The sequence below is a fragment of the Saimiri boliviensis genome, chromosome 21, assembly GCF_048565385.1.
Source record: "Saimiri boliviensis isolate mSaiBol1 chromosome 21, mSaiBol1.pri, whole genome shotgun sequence".
Taxonomy (NCBI): domain Eukaryota; kingdom Metazoa; phylum Chordata; class Mammalia; order Primates; family Cebidae; genus Saimiri; species Saimiri boliviensis.
The window spans coordinates 27,222,347-27,237,991 of NC_133469.1; the positions used below are offsets into that span (position 1 = coordinate 27,222,347).

The 15,645-nt window shown below is 50.7% G+C and overlaps 1 protein-coding gene across 1 annotated transcript; it reads left to right on the forward strand.

Annotated features, from left to right (window-relative positions):
* The first annotated feature begins 3,506 nt into the window (after positions 1-3,506).
* Positions 3,507-10,687, forward strand: LOC120361063 (glutathione S-transferase theta-4-like). Its single transcript, XM_039462535.2, has 5 exons — positions 3,507-3,618; positions 5,113-5,200; positions 7,952-8,102; positions 8,982-9,158; positions 10,490-10,687. The coding sequence occupies exons 1-5, from the start codon at positions 3,507-3,509 to the stop codon at positions 10,685-10,687; spliced, it is 726 nt and encodes a 241-aa protein (XP_039318469.1).
* Positions 10,688-15,645: the final 4,958 nt, after the last annotated feature.

A 15,645-nucleotide genomic window follows, 5' to 3' on the forward strand; every position in this document is an offset into this window, starting at 1 on the left:
GTGGCGGGTGGTGTCCGAATTCCAGAGCTGAGAAAGGCGACAGAGTTGAAGGCTTCTGTCAAGGCTAGACAGTACTCTCTTGGGAGCTGTAACAGTAATAAAGCATTGTGGGGAAGAACTTTACACTGTGGTTGAATTCATAGCTTCTTAAGTCTAGCAAGGATGATTTAAATAGGAATGAACTTTGGGGCGTTTTTAACCTTGAAGACAGTAAAAGCATGTGGAAAACTCAGTTCAGTACAGTAAAGCTGCACTGATAAGCTAGAAGTTTTGAAAATTGTTGGGTCACCAACCTTGACCGAGTATTGGGGTAAACAGTATTGCAGAGGGGATGAACAGAAGCATAAACAGATGGTTTCAAAGCTACATAGATAACTTTCAGCCTTGATGCAGCTTCCCTCCACTCGAGCCTTAGCATGAAAGATGTGCTGGGAAGAAACGGCCGAAAATAAGTGGGAAGCCTGGTCCAAGCAGCAGGAAGCTGTATGGGGAAGGTCTCAAGGTGAGAAACATGCAGATCCTATCAGGCAGCACAGTGTTACCGTAAGGCAAAGCTCCGGGCCACAGTGTGGGGAGAGCGCTCTGGAGAGGTGGGAAGAGCCCAGTCCACACAAGCAAGCAGAAAACATTGTTGCAGTCTTGCTCATGCACCACAATGTACCAGTCTCTCATTGTGGGGTATCACCCAGAATTCTTTGTCTCACGGCCAAGAAAATTAAAGAGTGTGGACACAAAGGGTGAGGTTAGAGTACAAGTTTAATAAGCAAAAGAAGAAAGCTCACTGCAGTGGAGGAGGGCCAGAGTGGGTTGCCTACTTTGAGGCAAAAAGGTTTTATGGACTGGGAAGGGAAGGAATGTGCTGACTGGTCTTGGAGGAAGTGCTACTCAGCTTGACCCAGACCTTGACAGGGACCAGTCAGGAGCTGAAGCAATAGCCTGGCCCAGGACCAATCAGGGGCTGAAGTGATGATCATAGAGGCTTGGCTCACAGTCTAAAGCATGTCCAAGAAAGGAAAGTACCTACTGGAACCCACTGGAGCCCACCGTGTACATGCCCACAATAGCAGAAGAGACTATTTCCTGGAAGCCCACTGGTTATACAAAAGACAAAGCCGGCCGGGCGCGGTGGCTCAAGCCTGTAATCCCAGCACTTTGGGAGGCCGAGGCGGGTGGATCATGAGGTCAAGAGATCGAGACCATCCTGGTCAACATGGTGAAACCCCGTCTCTACTAAAAATACTAAAAATTAGCTGGGCATGGTGGCGGGTGCCTGTAATCCCAGCTACTCAGGAGGCTGAGGCAGGAGAATTGCCTGAACCCAGGAGGCGGAGGTTGCGGTGAGCCGAGATCGCGCCATTGCACTCCAGCCTGGGCAACAAGAGCGAAACTCCGTCTCAAAAAAAAAAAAAAGACAAAGCCATTTCTATGCTGGGTCTTGTTCCCTTATCAAAGTAGCTGCAGGCATGTCTTAGGCACAAACATCAAAGGGGTTTCTGTGTGGCACCTTGTTCCTTTCTGTAAGTGGGCTGGAGGTTTGCAACTTTCCTTATCTGTGCCTGCAGCCTGATTTTTCAGGCTGTTTCTCTCTTTAAAGGAGTTTTACCAAGGACCCACCCTAATAACCTAACTTTTCTCTCTCAGTATCACTCTCACTACAGTAAGGATGGCAGATTTAACATGGGGATTCTAGATCGAAGACTGTTGCCTTATGGTCTTGGGAGAGTTAGGCCTGAATCCCTTCCTTGGAGACTGCAACGATTCATTCATATGAAACCCGAACACTCCCTGAGGCACTCTGGGAAACAGAACACGATGAAACACACTGGCAGAGGAAAGAGTGCAAAACAGTTGGGCTAGGGGGCCGGGGACCAGGGGAGGGAACTCCTAGGTCCAGCTTTTAATGAGAGTCCTTCACAGTGGTCAGGTACAAACACAGCAGGTACAGGCATATTCCATTAGAAACTGACTTTATTAACGATGTAGACTGCACAGGCTGAAAATCTGAATTTGGCGATTCGCTGGTGTGCTAAAGACAAGGATCATCAAACGTTTATGCAGGGAAACAGTGACCACACAGTGTCCAAGGATCATTAGAGGAAAACTCTGCATAGTACATGTGGAAGGCTATAGAAATGAAGACTCCCTTTGGCCTCCCCCCAACACCATCCCTACATACATTGACATTGAACAGACTGATAGGGTATTTAGATAAAAGGGTGGGAACCTCACTCATTCAGTTTCAATGCAGTTACAACACTGACATTGCATTTCCAGGTTAGGCGTTCTGGGACATGGGTTTTACAAGGTGCCCAGCTCCAGGGAATTCTCAGCAAGAATTAAGAGAGAAGATGAAGTTACCTTCCCTGGAATGCCCAGAGAAGGTCCCTGAAGCCCAGCCTGCCCTGTTCTCCAGACAAGAACAGCAGACTATGGATAGGAAACAGCCCAGCCTGGGCAGAGAAGGGCTGAGTAACCCCTGGAGGTCTAGACCTCTGGGGAGGGCAGGTGGGAGGAGTAGCGATGGGGCTCCAGCTGTTCCTGGACCTGTACTCACCCCCCTGCCATGCCATTTACTTTTGCCAGAAAGAATGGCATCCCTTCCGAGCTGCAGCTTGTGGAGTTGGCTTGGGGTGAGCCAGGTGGTTGGGCGGTGCCCCATGGAGTAGGTGCCAAGGACCAGGCCCTACACTGAGACTTCCCTCCTTTCTGCCCAACAGGGGACCACCTGAAGCCGGAGTTCCTAAAGGTGAACCCCTTTGGGAAAGGTGCCTGCCCTCAGAGAAGGCGACTTCCTAATAGCAGAGAGGTAATGGTGACCTTGTGCCCACGCAGGGTCAGAGCCAGGATCTGGGGCTCAGTTTTAGCGGGGAGGCAGAGGTAAGAAGGGAGACTTTCCCAATCACGGCAGCCCCTTCCTCACTTCAGCCTGTGCAGCTCTGAGGCAGAGACTGGACCCAAGGAGTTAAAGCTGGAGGCTGGAACCTCGCTGGAGCCTGAACCAGCTGGAGCTTCCCAGGTGGAGAAAGGACGTAGGTCACCAAGATAACCCTTCTAGAATCCTCCAGGGATAATTCTCATTGCCTCTTGCTCATTCTACACCCTGCAAAGCCCCTTTCGTCAGGTTCTGCAAGGAAAGTCAGGCCCTGGGAATTCCCATGCATAATCCCTTCTCAGACAGGGTATCTGTGAGGGGGGCGCCACGGGGCACAGACACTCATGGTGGGGGAGAGGAGGGTCACAGCTGCCCCACCTTTGCCACGGGCCTCTCCCCAGCCTACTCCTGAGCCTCCTTAGAATGCTTGCTGCTGTGAGAGTTGCAGGCTCCCTGGCCTTGTGAGAACTGAAGGTTCCCTGGCCTTATGACAGCGCAAAGGGAAACAAGAAGTTCCAGAATTCAGGGTCCCGGGGCCAGATCGGAGAGGGCACAGAGCCAGGGGCCCTGGCTAGACACAGGCCCAGGTCTGCGGCTGGCCGGCTGCAGCTGTGGCACCTGGCATCGTCTCAACATGGCCCTGGAGCTCTACATGGACCTGCTGTCAGCACCCTGCAGGGCCGTCTACATCTTTTCAAAGAAGCATGACATCCCGTTCACCTTTCAGTTTGTGGATCTGCTGAAAGGTCAGCTTCCACTGCTGCCCAGCAGGCCTGGTCCTGGGGGGAGGCAGGGCACACAGCTTGGGGCTTATTTTTTTTCTTGTTTCTTGATGGAGTCTCGCTCTGTCACCCAGGCTGGAGTGCAGCCGCACGATCTTGGCTCACTGCAACCTCCACTGGGTTTGAGTCTCCTGCCTCAGCCTCCTGGTAGCTGGAATTACAGGTACATGCCACCACATCCAGCTAATTTTTAGTGTTTTTAGTAGAGACCGGGCTTCACCATGTTGGCCAGGCTGGTTTTGAACTCCTGACCTCAAGTGATCTGGCCACCTCAGCCTCCAAGTGCTGGGATTACAGGCGTGAGGCACCATGCCCAGCCTGATTGGGGCGTTTCTGAGAAGCAGAGGCAGAGACAAGGGAGTCCCCCGAGAGGTCCACGGGGAAGGAAGAGAAGCCCGGGGGCTTGTAGGCTGCGTCCCTGTCCAGCCTACCTTAGCCAGTCCCCACTAATGACAGTCTTTATGCCGGATATGAACAGGCTCTTCTAGGGGAAGGGGGAAGGAAGAGCGGCTGGGACTCCCTGGGCTCCCACCAGGCGCCCTCACTTCCTGGTGGGAGTCTAGGACCTTGTGAACGCAGCACCTGCCTGCCAGGGTGCGAGTGGAGCCCTGGAAATGTTTCCAACAGGAGGCAGCTGGTCCAAGAAGAGCTTCAGTTCCTGCCCCCACATCAGATTCCCCATTCAGAAGACCCCAATTGCATCTGAAAGGCTCCCCTGCGGATGTCCAGCCATGTGCTGGACCCGGCTTCCTTAAAGTGAAGACAGAGTGAGGGAGATGGGAGCGGGGCTGGGACCCAGGCCCTCGGGGCTTCAGGTGATTCAGAGGCTGTGGCTGCAGATCCTGCTTTGTGGGTGGGCACTGGAGGCCTCCAGCTTCTGGGCCAAAGGGTCATCCTGGTCCTGGGACACAGGTAGGAGGCACGGGAGTCACCAGCCCTAGGGTGGGGCAGGCTGGGAGCCAGCAGTTCTTATCCCAGTCTGGTTCTGCCACGGCCTTGCCCTGTGACCTGGGGTGAGCCACAGTGTCCCTGCAGGCCTCAGTTCCCTCTTCTTTTTTTTTTTTTTTTTTTTGAGACGGAGCTTCGCTCTTGTTACCCAGGCTGGAGTGCAATGGCGCGATCTCGGCTCACCGCAACCTCCGCCTCCTGGGTTCAGGCAATTCTCCTGCCTCAGCCTCCTGAGCAGCTGGGATTACAGGCACATGCCACCATGCCCAGCTAATTTTTTGTAATTTTAGTAGAGACGGGGTTTCACCATGTTGACCAGGATGGTCTCGATCTCTTGACCTCGTGATCCACCCGCCTCGGCCTCCCAAGGTGCTGGGATTACAGGCTTGAGCCACCGCGCCCGGCCAGTTCCCTCTTCTTGAGAAAAGAGGGAGGCATTTGTGTCTCTAGGAGTCTCAGTTCTCTCTCCCCTGGAGTCCCACAGCCTCAGACCTTCCCTGCTCCTCCCAGGTCACCCCTACAACAAGGAATACATTAAGATCAACCCCCTCAGGAAGCTGCCCAGCCTCAAAGATGGGAAATTTGTCTTAACTGAAAGGTGAGTCTTCCCCAGGGCCCTTGCACTGTCTGTCTCTGCTCCTCCTGGGAGACTTCGTGGGAGCATCTCTCTATTTACTATGGAAAATCTCACACGCACACTAAAATGGAGTGAATGCTGACTAACGAGGGTCATGATGAAACCCACAAACCCACTGCCCAGCTCCGACCGCTGCCAACTTGGGGTCCATTTTATATCAGTTCTGTTCGCCTGCCTTCCAGACACCCCATTATTTCAAAAATGTTTAGGGGCCAGTTCACACCTGTAATCCCAGCACTTTGGGAGGCCGAAGCGGGTAGATGGCCTGAGCTCAGGAGTTCAAGACCAACCTAGCCTAGACAACATGGGAAAACCCCATCTCTACAAAAAATACAAAAATTTAGCCAGTGCGGTGGCCCACACCTGCAGTCCCAGCTATGCAGGAGGCTGAAGTGGAAGGATTACTTGAGCCTGGGAGGTAGAGGTTGCAGAGAGCCATGACAGTGTCATTGCACTCCAGCCTGGGCAGCAGAGTGACACCCCATCTCTAAAATAAAAATAAGTAAATAAATCAATAAATGTTTAGGAACATACCTCTCAGAGGTAAGGGTGCTTGGAAAAAAACAAAAAACAAAAACAGGCTGGGCATGGTGGTTCATGCCTATAATCCCAGCACTTTGAGAGGCTGACATGGGAGGATCACTTGAGGTCAGAAGTTTAAGACTGCAGTGAATTCTGATTGCACCACTGCACTCCAGCCTGGGCTATGATAGAGTGTAGCATCACTACAATACCATTAAGATACCTAATAAAAAGCCGGGGGCGGTGGCTCATGCCTGTAATCCCAGCATTTTGGAAGGCCGAGGTGGGCAGATCACCTGAGGTTGGGAGTTCGAGACCAACCTGATCAGCATAGAGAAACCCAGTCTCTACTAAGTACAAAATTAAGGCTGGGTGCAGTGGCTCACGCCTGTAATCCCAGCACTTTGGGAAGCCAAGGCAGGCGGATCACCTGAGGTCAGGAGTTTAGAGACCAGCCTGGCCAAAATGGTGAAACCCTGTCTCTACTTAAAAAAAAGTACGAAAATTGGCCGGGTGTGGCATATGCCTGTAATCCCAGCTACTTGGGAGGCTGAGGCAGAAGAATTGCTTGAACCTGGGAGATGGAGGTTGCAGTGAGCCGAGATTGTGCCACTGCATTCTGGCCTGGGTAACAGAGCGAGACGCCATCAAAGAAAAGAAAGTAAAATAAATAAAAATAAAGATACAAAATTAGCCAGGCATGATGTCATGTGCCTCTAATCCCAACTACTAGAGGCAGGAGAATCACTTGAACCTGGGAGGCAGAGGTTACAGTGAATCAAGATCACGCCATTGCACTCCAGCCTGGCCCACAAAAGCAAAACTCTATCTTAAAAAAAAAAAATATATATATATATATATATATATATAAATATATGTATGTAATAAAATTAACAATAATTCCGGAACTTCTTCTAATATCTGGTGCCTGTTCAAAACTCTGATCATCTCCTGAATATTTTCTTGGCGGTTTGTTTGGAGCAGGTCCAAAGGAGATCTGAGTCTCGCAGCTGGTTGCTGTGTCTGCTCCACTTGAAATCCATAACTCTCTCCATACCCTGACTTTTCACCTTGCACGGCCGCTGTGACGATGATAAAGGAACCCTTGTCCTGTGGACGGTCCCATGGCAGCCGTCAATCAGCAAGGCCTAGGACGTCCCCTCTAAAGCAGGTCTCCCTCCGTCCCCTTCCCTCTGTCCCATGGCCCCCACCCTTCCCACACACCACGACCTTCCCCGTAGCTGCTGGCCTCCCTGTTGTCCATTCTGCCCCCTCGGGCTCACCCTCCATCCCGCACCAGAGAGGCGGATCCTTCATGCCCTGGCTCACATAACGCCTCATCTTCAGGATTAAGTCCGTAACCTCCCTGCTTCTCCAGGGGCCATCATCCATGGCCTCCACAGTGTCTGTCTCACCACTCCCCAGTCACCCCGACCTTCTTCCAGCCGCACCCACCTGCTCTCCTTTCTTCAAATTCACCTTGCTCCCCTTACCCTGGATTTCAGCATGTGTTTTTCTTTGCCTGTTTTTAGAGACACAGTCTCCCTCTGTGGTCCAGGCTGGAGTGCGGTGGCACAATCTTGGCTCGCTACAACCTCTGCCTCCCAGGTTCAAGTGACTCTCGTGCCTCAGTCTCCCAAGTAGCTGGGACTACAGGTGTGCACCACCACACCCAGCTAATTTTTCTATGTTCATTTTAGTAGAGACAGGGTTTCACCATGTTGACCAGGCTGGTCTCCAACTCCTGACCTCGAGTGATCCGCCCACCTTGGCCTCCCGTAGTGCCTGGATTACAGGTGTGAGCCACCGTGCCCAGCCTGTTTTTGTTTTTGAAAAAGGATCTGGCTCTTTCACTCAAGCTGGAGTGCAGTGGTGCGACCTTGGCTCACTGCAGCCCCAAACTCCTGGGCTCGAGTGATCCTCCCGCCTCAGCATCCTGATTCGGCACGTGCTGCTCCCCTCGCTGGCCTACTCTTTCCCCTACCACCAGCCCCAACTCCTACACCCTGCAGTTCTCCCTCCCTGCCCTTGCTGACGGTCAGACAGCCCTGGTGAAGATCTTTCCCAGGGCTGTTTGGACTCCTCCTTTCCCTGGAAGCCCCAGCAGTTGGGGCCAGGTCACGCCAAGGTGGTTGGGGTAGGGGCACTCGGGAAGGCAAGGGCAGTGCCCCTGACTGGCCCCTTCTGCAGCGTGGCCATCCTCTACTACCTGTGTCGCAAGTACAGCGCACCGTCACACTGGTACCCACCAGACCTGCACATACGTGCCCAGGTGGACGAGTTCATGGCTTGGCAACATGAGGCCTTTCAGCTGCCCATGAAAAAGATAGTCTGGCTAAAGGTGAGCAGGGTCACTTGTGGGGCTTGGGGACAAGGGGACAAGGGATTCAGGAAGGCTGGAGACGACTTCTGGCCCTGCTGGTTGCTGGTGAACTCAAGTAAGTCTCTCTCCCTCTCTGGGCCTCATTTCCTCAGCTCCTTCTCCTGCCTGCCCAACAGAGCTGTCAGGAGTGTGGACTGAAACAGTGGGTATGAAAGAGTCTTACTAGGGCAACGGGAAGGGCATACAGGAGGGGCTGATGTCACTCACCCAGGACAGCATTCCAGGCTTTTCATTCTGAACAAGAGAATCTCAGAGACAAAGGGCCCACAGAAGGCCAGGTATAATCCCAGTACTTTGGGAGGCCGAGGCAGGCAGATCATGATGTCAGGAGTTTGAGACCAGCCTGGCCATCATGGTGAAACCCTGTCTTTACAAAAAGTAAAACAAAAAAATAGCTTGTATGATGGCGTGCACCTGTAGTCCCAGCTACTCGAGAGGCTGAGGCAAGAGGATTGCTTGAACCTGGCAAGGTAGAGGTTGCAGTGAGCCAAGATCCTGCCACTGTGCTCTAGCCAGGGCGACAGAGCAAGACTCTGTCTCAAAAAAAAAAAAAGAAAAAAGAAAATTACCAATACATGTGTCCCTGCTTCTAATTGTATGCCTGTGACAGGCATCGGTAATCGGTCACAGGATTTATGCCTGATGAGTTATCCAAATCCTTGTGGACACACGGGCCCAGGCAACTTCCACCAATCAGAACAGCTAAAAGAGGTGAAACTACTTTCTGTCCTGGGAACTGTCCAATAGCTATCGAGCTGGCAAGAGTACAGAGCCCTGGCAGGGCAGGTGGCCCAGGAGTGCAGCCTCCTCTTCCCTCCTCTTCCCAACCCTGGTCAGTTGCTGATCCCAAAGATAACAGGGGAGGAAGTTTCAGCTGAGAAGATCGATCACGCAGTGGCGGAGGTGAAGAACAGCCTGCAGCTCTTCGAAAAGAAGTTTCTTCAGGACAAGATGTTCATCACTGGGGACCAAATCTCACTGGCTGACTTGGTGGCCGTGGTGGAGATGATGCAGGTGTGGGGAGGGGTGGAGCAGGGTTAGTTCACAGAGGTGAAACTCCTGTGACCAGCAGGGCCATCACTTGAGGATAGGCTGGTGAAGCCGGAAAGGCAGGTGGAGCTGCCATGGGGGCTGTGGGAGCCAGGTCTGGGTGCCCGGACTCAATGTGCGGGCAACAGGAAGCACAGAACGTTATGAAACAGGAGGAATCACAATTCTCCACGCTTGACAAAGTTTCTTCAGTGTGGGAGGAGCTGGAGGGTGAGCCTGAGACAGGGAAAAGAGCCCTGCATTTCCTGGTCAATCCACCAGCGTCCCCGATGCCTCCTCCTCTTGCTGGACTCCCCAGGAAATGTTCACTGGCTTCCTGGGTGTCCTTCTGGCCCTGCCTCTTTCCCAGAGCTCCAGACAGACAGCTGTGAAGGACAGCTCTCCTGGCTGGGTCTGAGCGGCGTCCACTGTGCTTTTTGAGGCACACCTGGGTGTGGGGCATTTATGTGGCCTCTACATGCCACATAAAGGGAGGGTGACCAGTTCTGCCTCTCAAGACCCTGGCCAGGGTCTACACTGGCCATCCTGCACACCAGCTAGGGCACTGCACACTCATCAGACAGTGGCCAGAGCTATGCCCAGGAGGAGGCATCCGGGATCCTGGTGGATTGACCAGGTGACACAGTGTTCTTTTCCCTATGCCAGAGATCTCTGCCCGATATGCAAATTAGTCTCTTCGATCTGTTTGCAGCGCAGACCAGCACGAGAAAAACTCATCCTGGCCTCCCCCAAGGGTTCAGTCATAGGCTTCGTCCCCCACCCCTTACATTTCACCCACCACCTCACCCCTCTTGGGCTTCCCAAAGATCTTGCGTGCAAGCCAAGCTCCAGGGTAGACTGCCTTAGTGAGCAGCTAAACTGCACGGCAGACTGCCCGCCAGGCCTCGCATTCTGGCCCCTGTGCTTGATCACAGTGGGAGGTTAAACATGGGGAAAAAACTGAGTCCTCCCCCTCATCCACATATACACACCTGGGATAAGGGGTTTCCCTGAAAGAAGGCAGGATTCATGGGAGGTTGCAGGCTGGAGAAGTGGGAGCTGCCTGGGCCAGGAGCCTTCTCAGTGTGGTTCAGAACTTGGGGTGAGAAGACCAGTGACCAAGGGCCCTGGGGGATTCTGGATCCTCTATCCCCACCTACATCTATTACATAGTCTGTGACCCCTTGCTCAGGCTTGGTGGGTAGCAGCCTAATTCTTTACAGAGGCTGATGGGGAGGGCCCCTGAGGCTGTGGGCAAGGACCCAGGTGGGGCTGGTCCCCAGGATGACCACATCTTCCTCTTTATCTATACACAGCCCATGGCAGCCAGCTATAATGCCTTCCTCAACAGCTCTAAGCTAGCTGAGTGGCGCATGCGGGTGGAGCTGAGTATCGGCTCTGGCCTCTTTAGAGAGGCCCACAATCGACTAATGGAGCTGGCTGACTGGGACTTTTCAACATTGGATCCAGTGGTCAAGGAGAAAATCTGTGAGTTTCGGGAGAAGTACTTGTGACCCTAGACTCAGCCCATCCTGCAGGGCCTGGCTGGCTCAGCTCTCTGAGCCACGTTCCTTAAAGGAAAGGTTAAAAAAAGAAAAAAAACCTGTTCTTTGCCTAATAAAGAACTGGAACAACCATCACAGCTGCTGAGCAGCAGACAGTTGGCATGTGTGTAGGATCTGATGTGGGAGTGGGTGGTGGTCACAGATCCTTCCAGTTTCCCAAAAGAATTTTAAGAGTCCTGTAAAGGGTTAAATATAGTTACACTGTCAGTAATAATAGTTGGTGACTTCAAAACCCCACTTTCATTAATAGAAAAAGTACAGAAGATCATCAAGGAAATAGAGGACTTGAAAAACAATATAAACCAATTGCACACAGTAGACACGAACAGAACTTTCCACTGATAAGAGCAGAACAAGCATTCTTCTAAAGAGCACATGAAATATTCTCCAGTATAGAGCATATATTTAGTCATCAGTCTCAAGAAGACTGAAATCACACTAAGTATGTTCTCTGGACACACTGGAATAAAGTTAAAAATCAAGAACAGAAGGAAAACTAGAAAATTCACAAGTACATAGAAATTAAACTGCTCACTCTTAAAAAACCAATGAGTCAAAGAAGAAATCACAAGGGAATTAGAATGCATCTTGAATGAATGAAGATGAAAACACAACATGTCCAAATTTACTGGATGCAGCAAAAGCAGTGCTAAGAGCAAAATTTATAGCTATGAACACGTAAGTTAAAGAACAATCTCAGGCCAGGCGCGGTGGCTCATGCCTGTAATTTGAGAACTATGGGAAGCCAAGGCAGGCGGATTACCTGAGGCTGGGAGTTCGAGACCAGCCTGACCAACATGGAGAAACCCCGCCCCTACTGAAAATACAAAATTAGCTGGGTGTGGTGGTACATGCTTATAATCCCAACCACTCGGGTGGCTGAGGCAAGAAAATCGCTTGATCTTGGGATGGGGAGGTTGTGGTGAGCAGAGATCGTGCCATTGCACTCTAGCCTGGGCAACAAGAGTGAAACTCCATCTCAAAAAAAAAAAAAAAAAGAATCTCAAATTAATAACCTAATTTTATACTTTAAGGATCTAGAAAAATAAGAGCAAACTAAACCCAACACCAGTAGAAGAAAGGAAATAATAAAGACTAGATGGAAATAAATGAAATGGAAAATAGAAAAACAACAGAGAAAGTCAATGAAACCAAAAATAGGATTTTTGAAAAGAACAACAAAAATTGGCGAACCTTTAGAATAGCCAAGTGAAAAAAATAAGACTCGAATTATTCACCAGGAAGGAAAGTGAAGGCTGGGTGCAATGGTTCACATCTGTGATCCCGGCACTTTGGGAAGCTGAGTCAAGAGGATCACTAAAATGAAAAGACAGACTCTGATTCAGTAGGTCTGGGTCTGGTGGTGGGAGCCTGTTAGTATATTTCGAAGAAGCTCCGAGGCAAGGCTGCTGCTGCTGATCTGATGACCGCAGTGTGAGGCTGGGCACAGCGGCTCACACCTGTAATCCCAACACATGGGGAAGACAAGGAAGGAGGGTCTCTTGGGGCTAGAACTTCTTCTCTTTTTTTTTTTTTTTTTTTTAGAGCTGAGGTCCTGCTATGTTGCCCAGCTGGACAACATTTTGTTAATACACTAAAAACCACCGAGCTGGTTTATGTGAGTTTGACTCAAATAAAATGATCAATCCGGAAATGTAGACTAAATGAGGTTGTTGTTTTGTTTTGTTTTTTTGAGATGGAGTTTCCCTCTTGTCGCCCTGGAGGGACATACAGCATCTCTAAAAAAATAAGAGAGAAGGAGCCGGGCGCGGTGGCTCAAGCCTGTAATCACAGCACTTCGGGAGGCTGAGGCGGGTGGATCACGAGGTCAAGAGATCGAGACCATCCTGGTCAACATGGTGAAACCCCGTCTCTACTAAAAATACAAAAAACTAGCTGGGTGTGGTGGCGTGTGCCTGTAATCCCAGCTACTCAGGAGGCTGAGGCAGGAGAATTGCCTGAGCCCAGGAGGCGGAGGTTGCGGTGAGCCGAGATCGCGCCATTGCACTCCAGCCTGGGTAACAAGAGCGAAACTCCGTCTCAAAAAAAAAAAAAAAAAAAAGAGAGAGAAGGAAAAGGAAACAAAAAGACGTCAACTAGAGTAGGAAGCAGCTAGGCCACGCAGCTCTTCAACGGAGAAAAGTGTTTTCTTCTTGAGTAAATTTAAGTGTACCCATGTTCCTTGTCAATGACAGTAACTTTAAATGTCAAGAATGTGACAGAGGCCAGGCACGGTGGATCACACCTATAATCCCAGCACTTTGTGGGGCCGAGGTGGGAGGATTACTTGAGCCTAAGGAATTCAAGACTACCCTGGGAAACAAAGTGCAACCCTGTCTCTACAAGTCCAAAAATTAGCTGAGCCTGGAGGCATTCGCCTGTGGTCCGAGCGACACAGGAGGCTGAGGCAGAAGGATTGCGTGAGCCCAGGAGGTCGAGGCTGCAGTGAGCTGAGTTTGCACCACTGCACTCACTCCAGCCTGGGCGACAGCATGACCCTGTCTCCAAAAAAAAATGTGAGATAACAGGGGAAGGTGTGGCCCTTGGGGTAGGGGTTGGGAGACTGGAGAGCAGCTGTTAGTGGTCCCATCGCTGCCCAGAGCAGACAGTGCCCTGTCCACCCTCATGAGCTCCTTGGACTCCTTGGACAGGACTGATGACACATGAAAATGTGGGGAGCCTTATTTTGAAATTGTTCAGAACGTCAAGATGGCAACACCAAAGCTTTAAACCGAGTGCACGACCCTTCCGAGTCGGAGGCCCACAAGGCCGACAGACTGCTGTTCACATCCTGGTATAGCCGCTCCTCTTGAGTGTAGCTGGGGCTGTGCTCTATTGCTTGGAAGCAAGGCTTATCCCTAAGCCTTATTTTCAGGGAGGTGGATTTGACAGCTATTATCCCACCTCCTTGCTTGGTGTCCCGTGAATAAACCTTTTCTCTTTGGCAAACTCGTGTCACGGTGATTAACTTACTGCGCATGGGCAGAACGGACCTGGTCCTGGCCAGTAACACCCGCAAGGCTTTCTGAGAGTCTGCACTGCCAAGGCAGCACTGAGCAATGGTTGGGAGCGGTCTGTCTAAACGACTTTTCTCTTTTTTCCAGGCTGGGCACGGTTTCTCATGCCTGTAATCCCAGCACTTTGAGAGGCTGAGGCGGGCAGATCATTTGAGGCCAGGAGTTTAAGACTAGCCTGGCCAACATGATGAAACTCCATCTCTACTAAAAATACAAAAATTAGCTAAGCGTGCCTGAAATCCCAGCTACCTGGGTGGCTGAGGCACTAGAATTGCTTGAACCTGGGAGGCAGAAGTTGCAGTGAGCCGAGATTGTGCCACTGCACTCCAGCCTGGGTGAGAGAAAGAAACTCAGTCTCAAAAAAAAAAAAAATCTTTTTTTCTATAAATTAATAAAAGGAATACAGCCTCTTGTGAGCTGGTTTATGTGGGTTTGACTCAAAGAAAATGGTCAATCCTTAAATGTAGACCAAATTAGGTTTTTTTTTGTTTTTGTTTTTGTTTTTTGAGATGGAGTTTCCCTCTTGCCACCCAGGAGGGTGTGCAATGGAGCAATCCAGGCTCACTGCCACCTCTGACTACCATGTTCGAGTGATTCTCCTACCTAAACCTCCTGAGTAGCTGGGATTGCAGGTGCAGGCCACCATGCCCAGCTAATTTTTGTATTGTTGGTAGAGACAAGTTTTCACCCTGTTGGCCAGTGTGGTCTTGAACTCCTGACCTCAGGAGATCCACCCACCTTTGCCTCCCAAACTGCTGTGATTACAGGCATGAGCCACCACTCCTAGCCCCAAATTAGGTTTTGAACTTGCAAGACAGACTGAGGCCTGCACCAGAATCCTGACAGCTCCTCCTTGGGTCTCTGATGTGAGTTATCCACAGGTGAGGAAAAGGCAGCCATTGCCTTCTCTGAGTGTCTAGTTCCTTTAAAAACTTTAACATGGAAATCTGAATTTCTCATCTTTCCTTAAATTTTTTTTCCAGTTAAAAATCGTTATTACCAGCAAGCTGTCATGGCTCCCATCTGTAATTCCAGCACTTCGAGAGGTGGTGGTGGGAGGATCACTTGAAGTCAAGAGTTTGAGACCAGTCTAGGCAACATAGTGACATCCTGTCTCTACAGAAAAAAAAAATGTTAAACTAGTTGGGCATGGTGGTGGGCATCTGTAGTCCCAGCTACTCAGGGAGGCTGAGGTAGGAGGATGGCTTGAGCACAGGAGTTGGAGGCTGTAGTCAGCTATGATCATACCACTGCATTCGACCCTGGGTGAGAGAGTGAGACCCTATCCAAATAAAATAAAATACTTATTACTTTCACTTTGCAGAAATGTTCCTTACTCTGTAGAAAACATTATGCTTTGGCTGACACACTTTCAGTGGGATTTGTTTTGGGAAACGACACGGACCCTGATACTATTTGACAGGCTCCACGGCAGGCCTTGGGGAGCTCCCTGGCAGCAAGGGGCCAGCCTGGGCTTACGGCTCAGCAGATGAATCCAGGCTGTGGACTTGCAAGGACTCTGGAGGGCTCTAGCTTCCTTATCATTTTAAAGATGATGGAGAACACAGGAGAAGGGACGAAATGAACCCAGGGAACGCGATGAATGGCACTGCGCTGGCCCGAGCAGCAAGACCAAGGCTGTCACATTCCAGAGAGTGCAACTGGAGTGAATCGAGTGGCCACAAAACACTGGACGTGAGCCCTGCGGCTTTGCCAGTAGCTTTGTCTCTGCAGTGTTGAGCCAAGAGTATGGACTTTGGAGCCAGATTTTCTGGGCCTATAATCGTTCAGACTCTGTCTCCTCCTCTGTAAAATGGGGACGGTGGGAAATTCTGACACACAGATGCACCTCGAAGACATAATGCTAAGTAAAATAAACCAGCCAGGCAC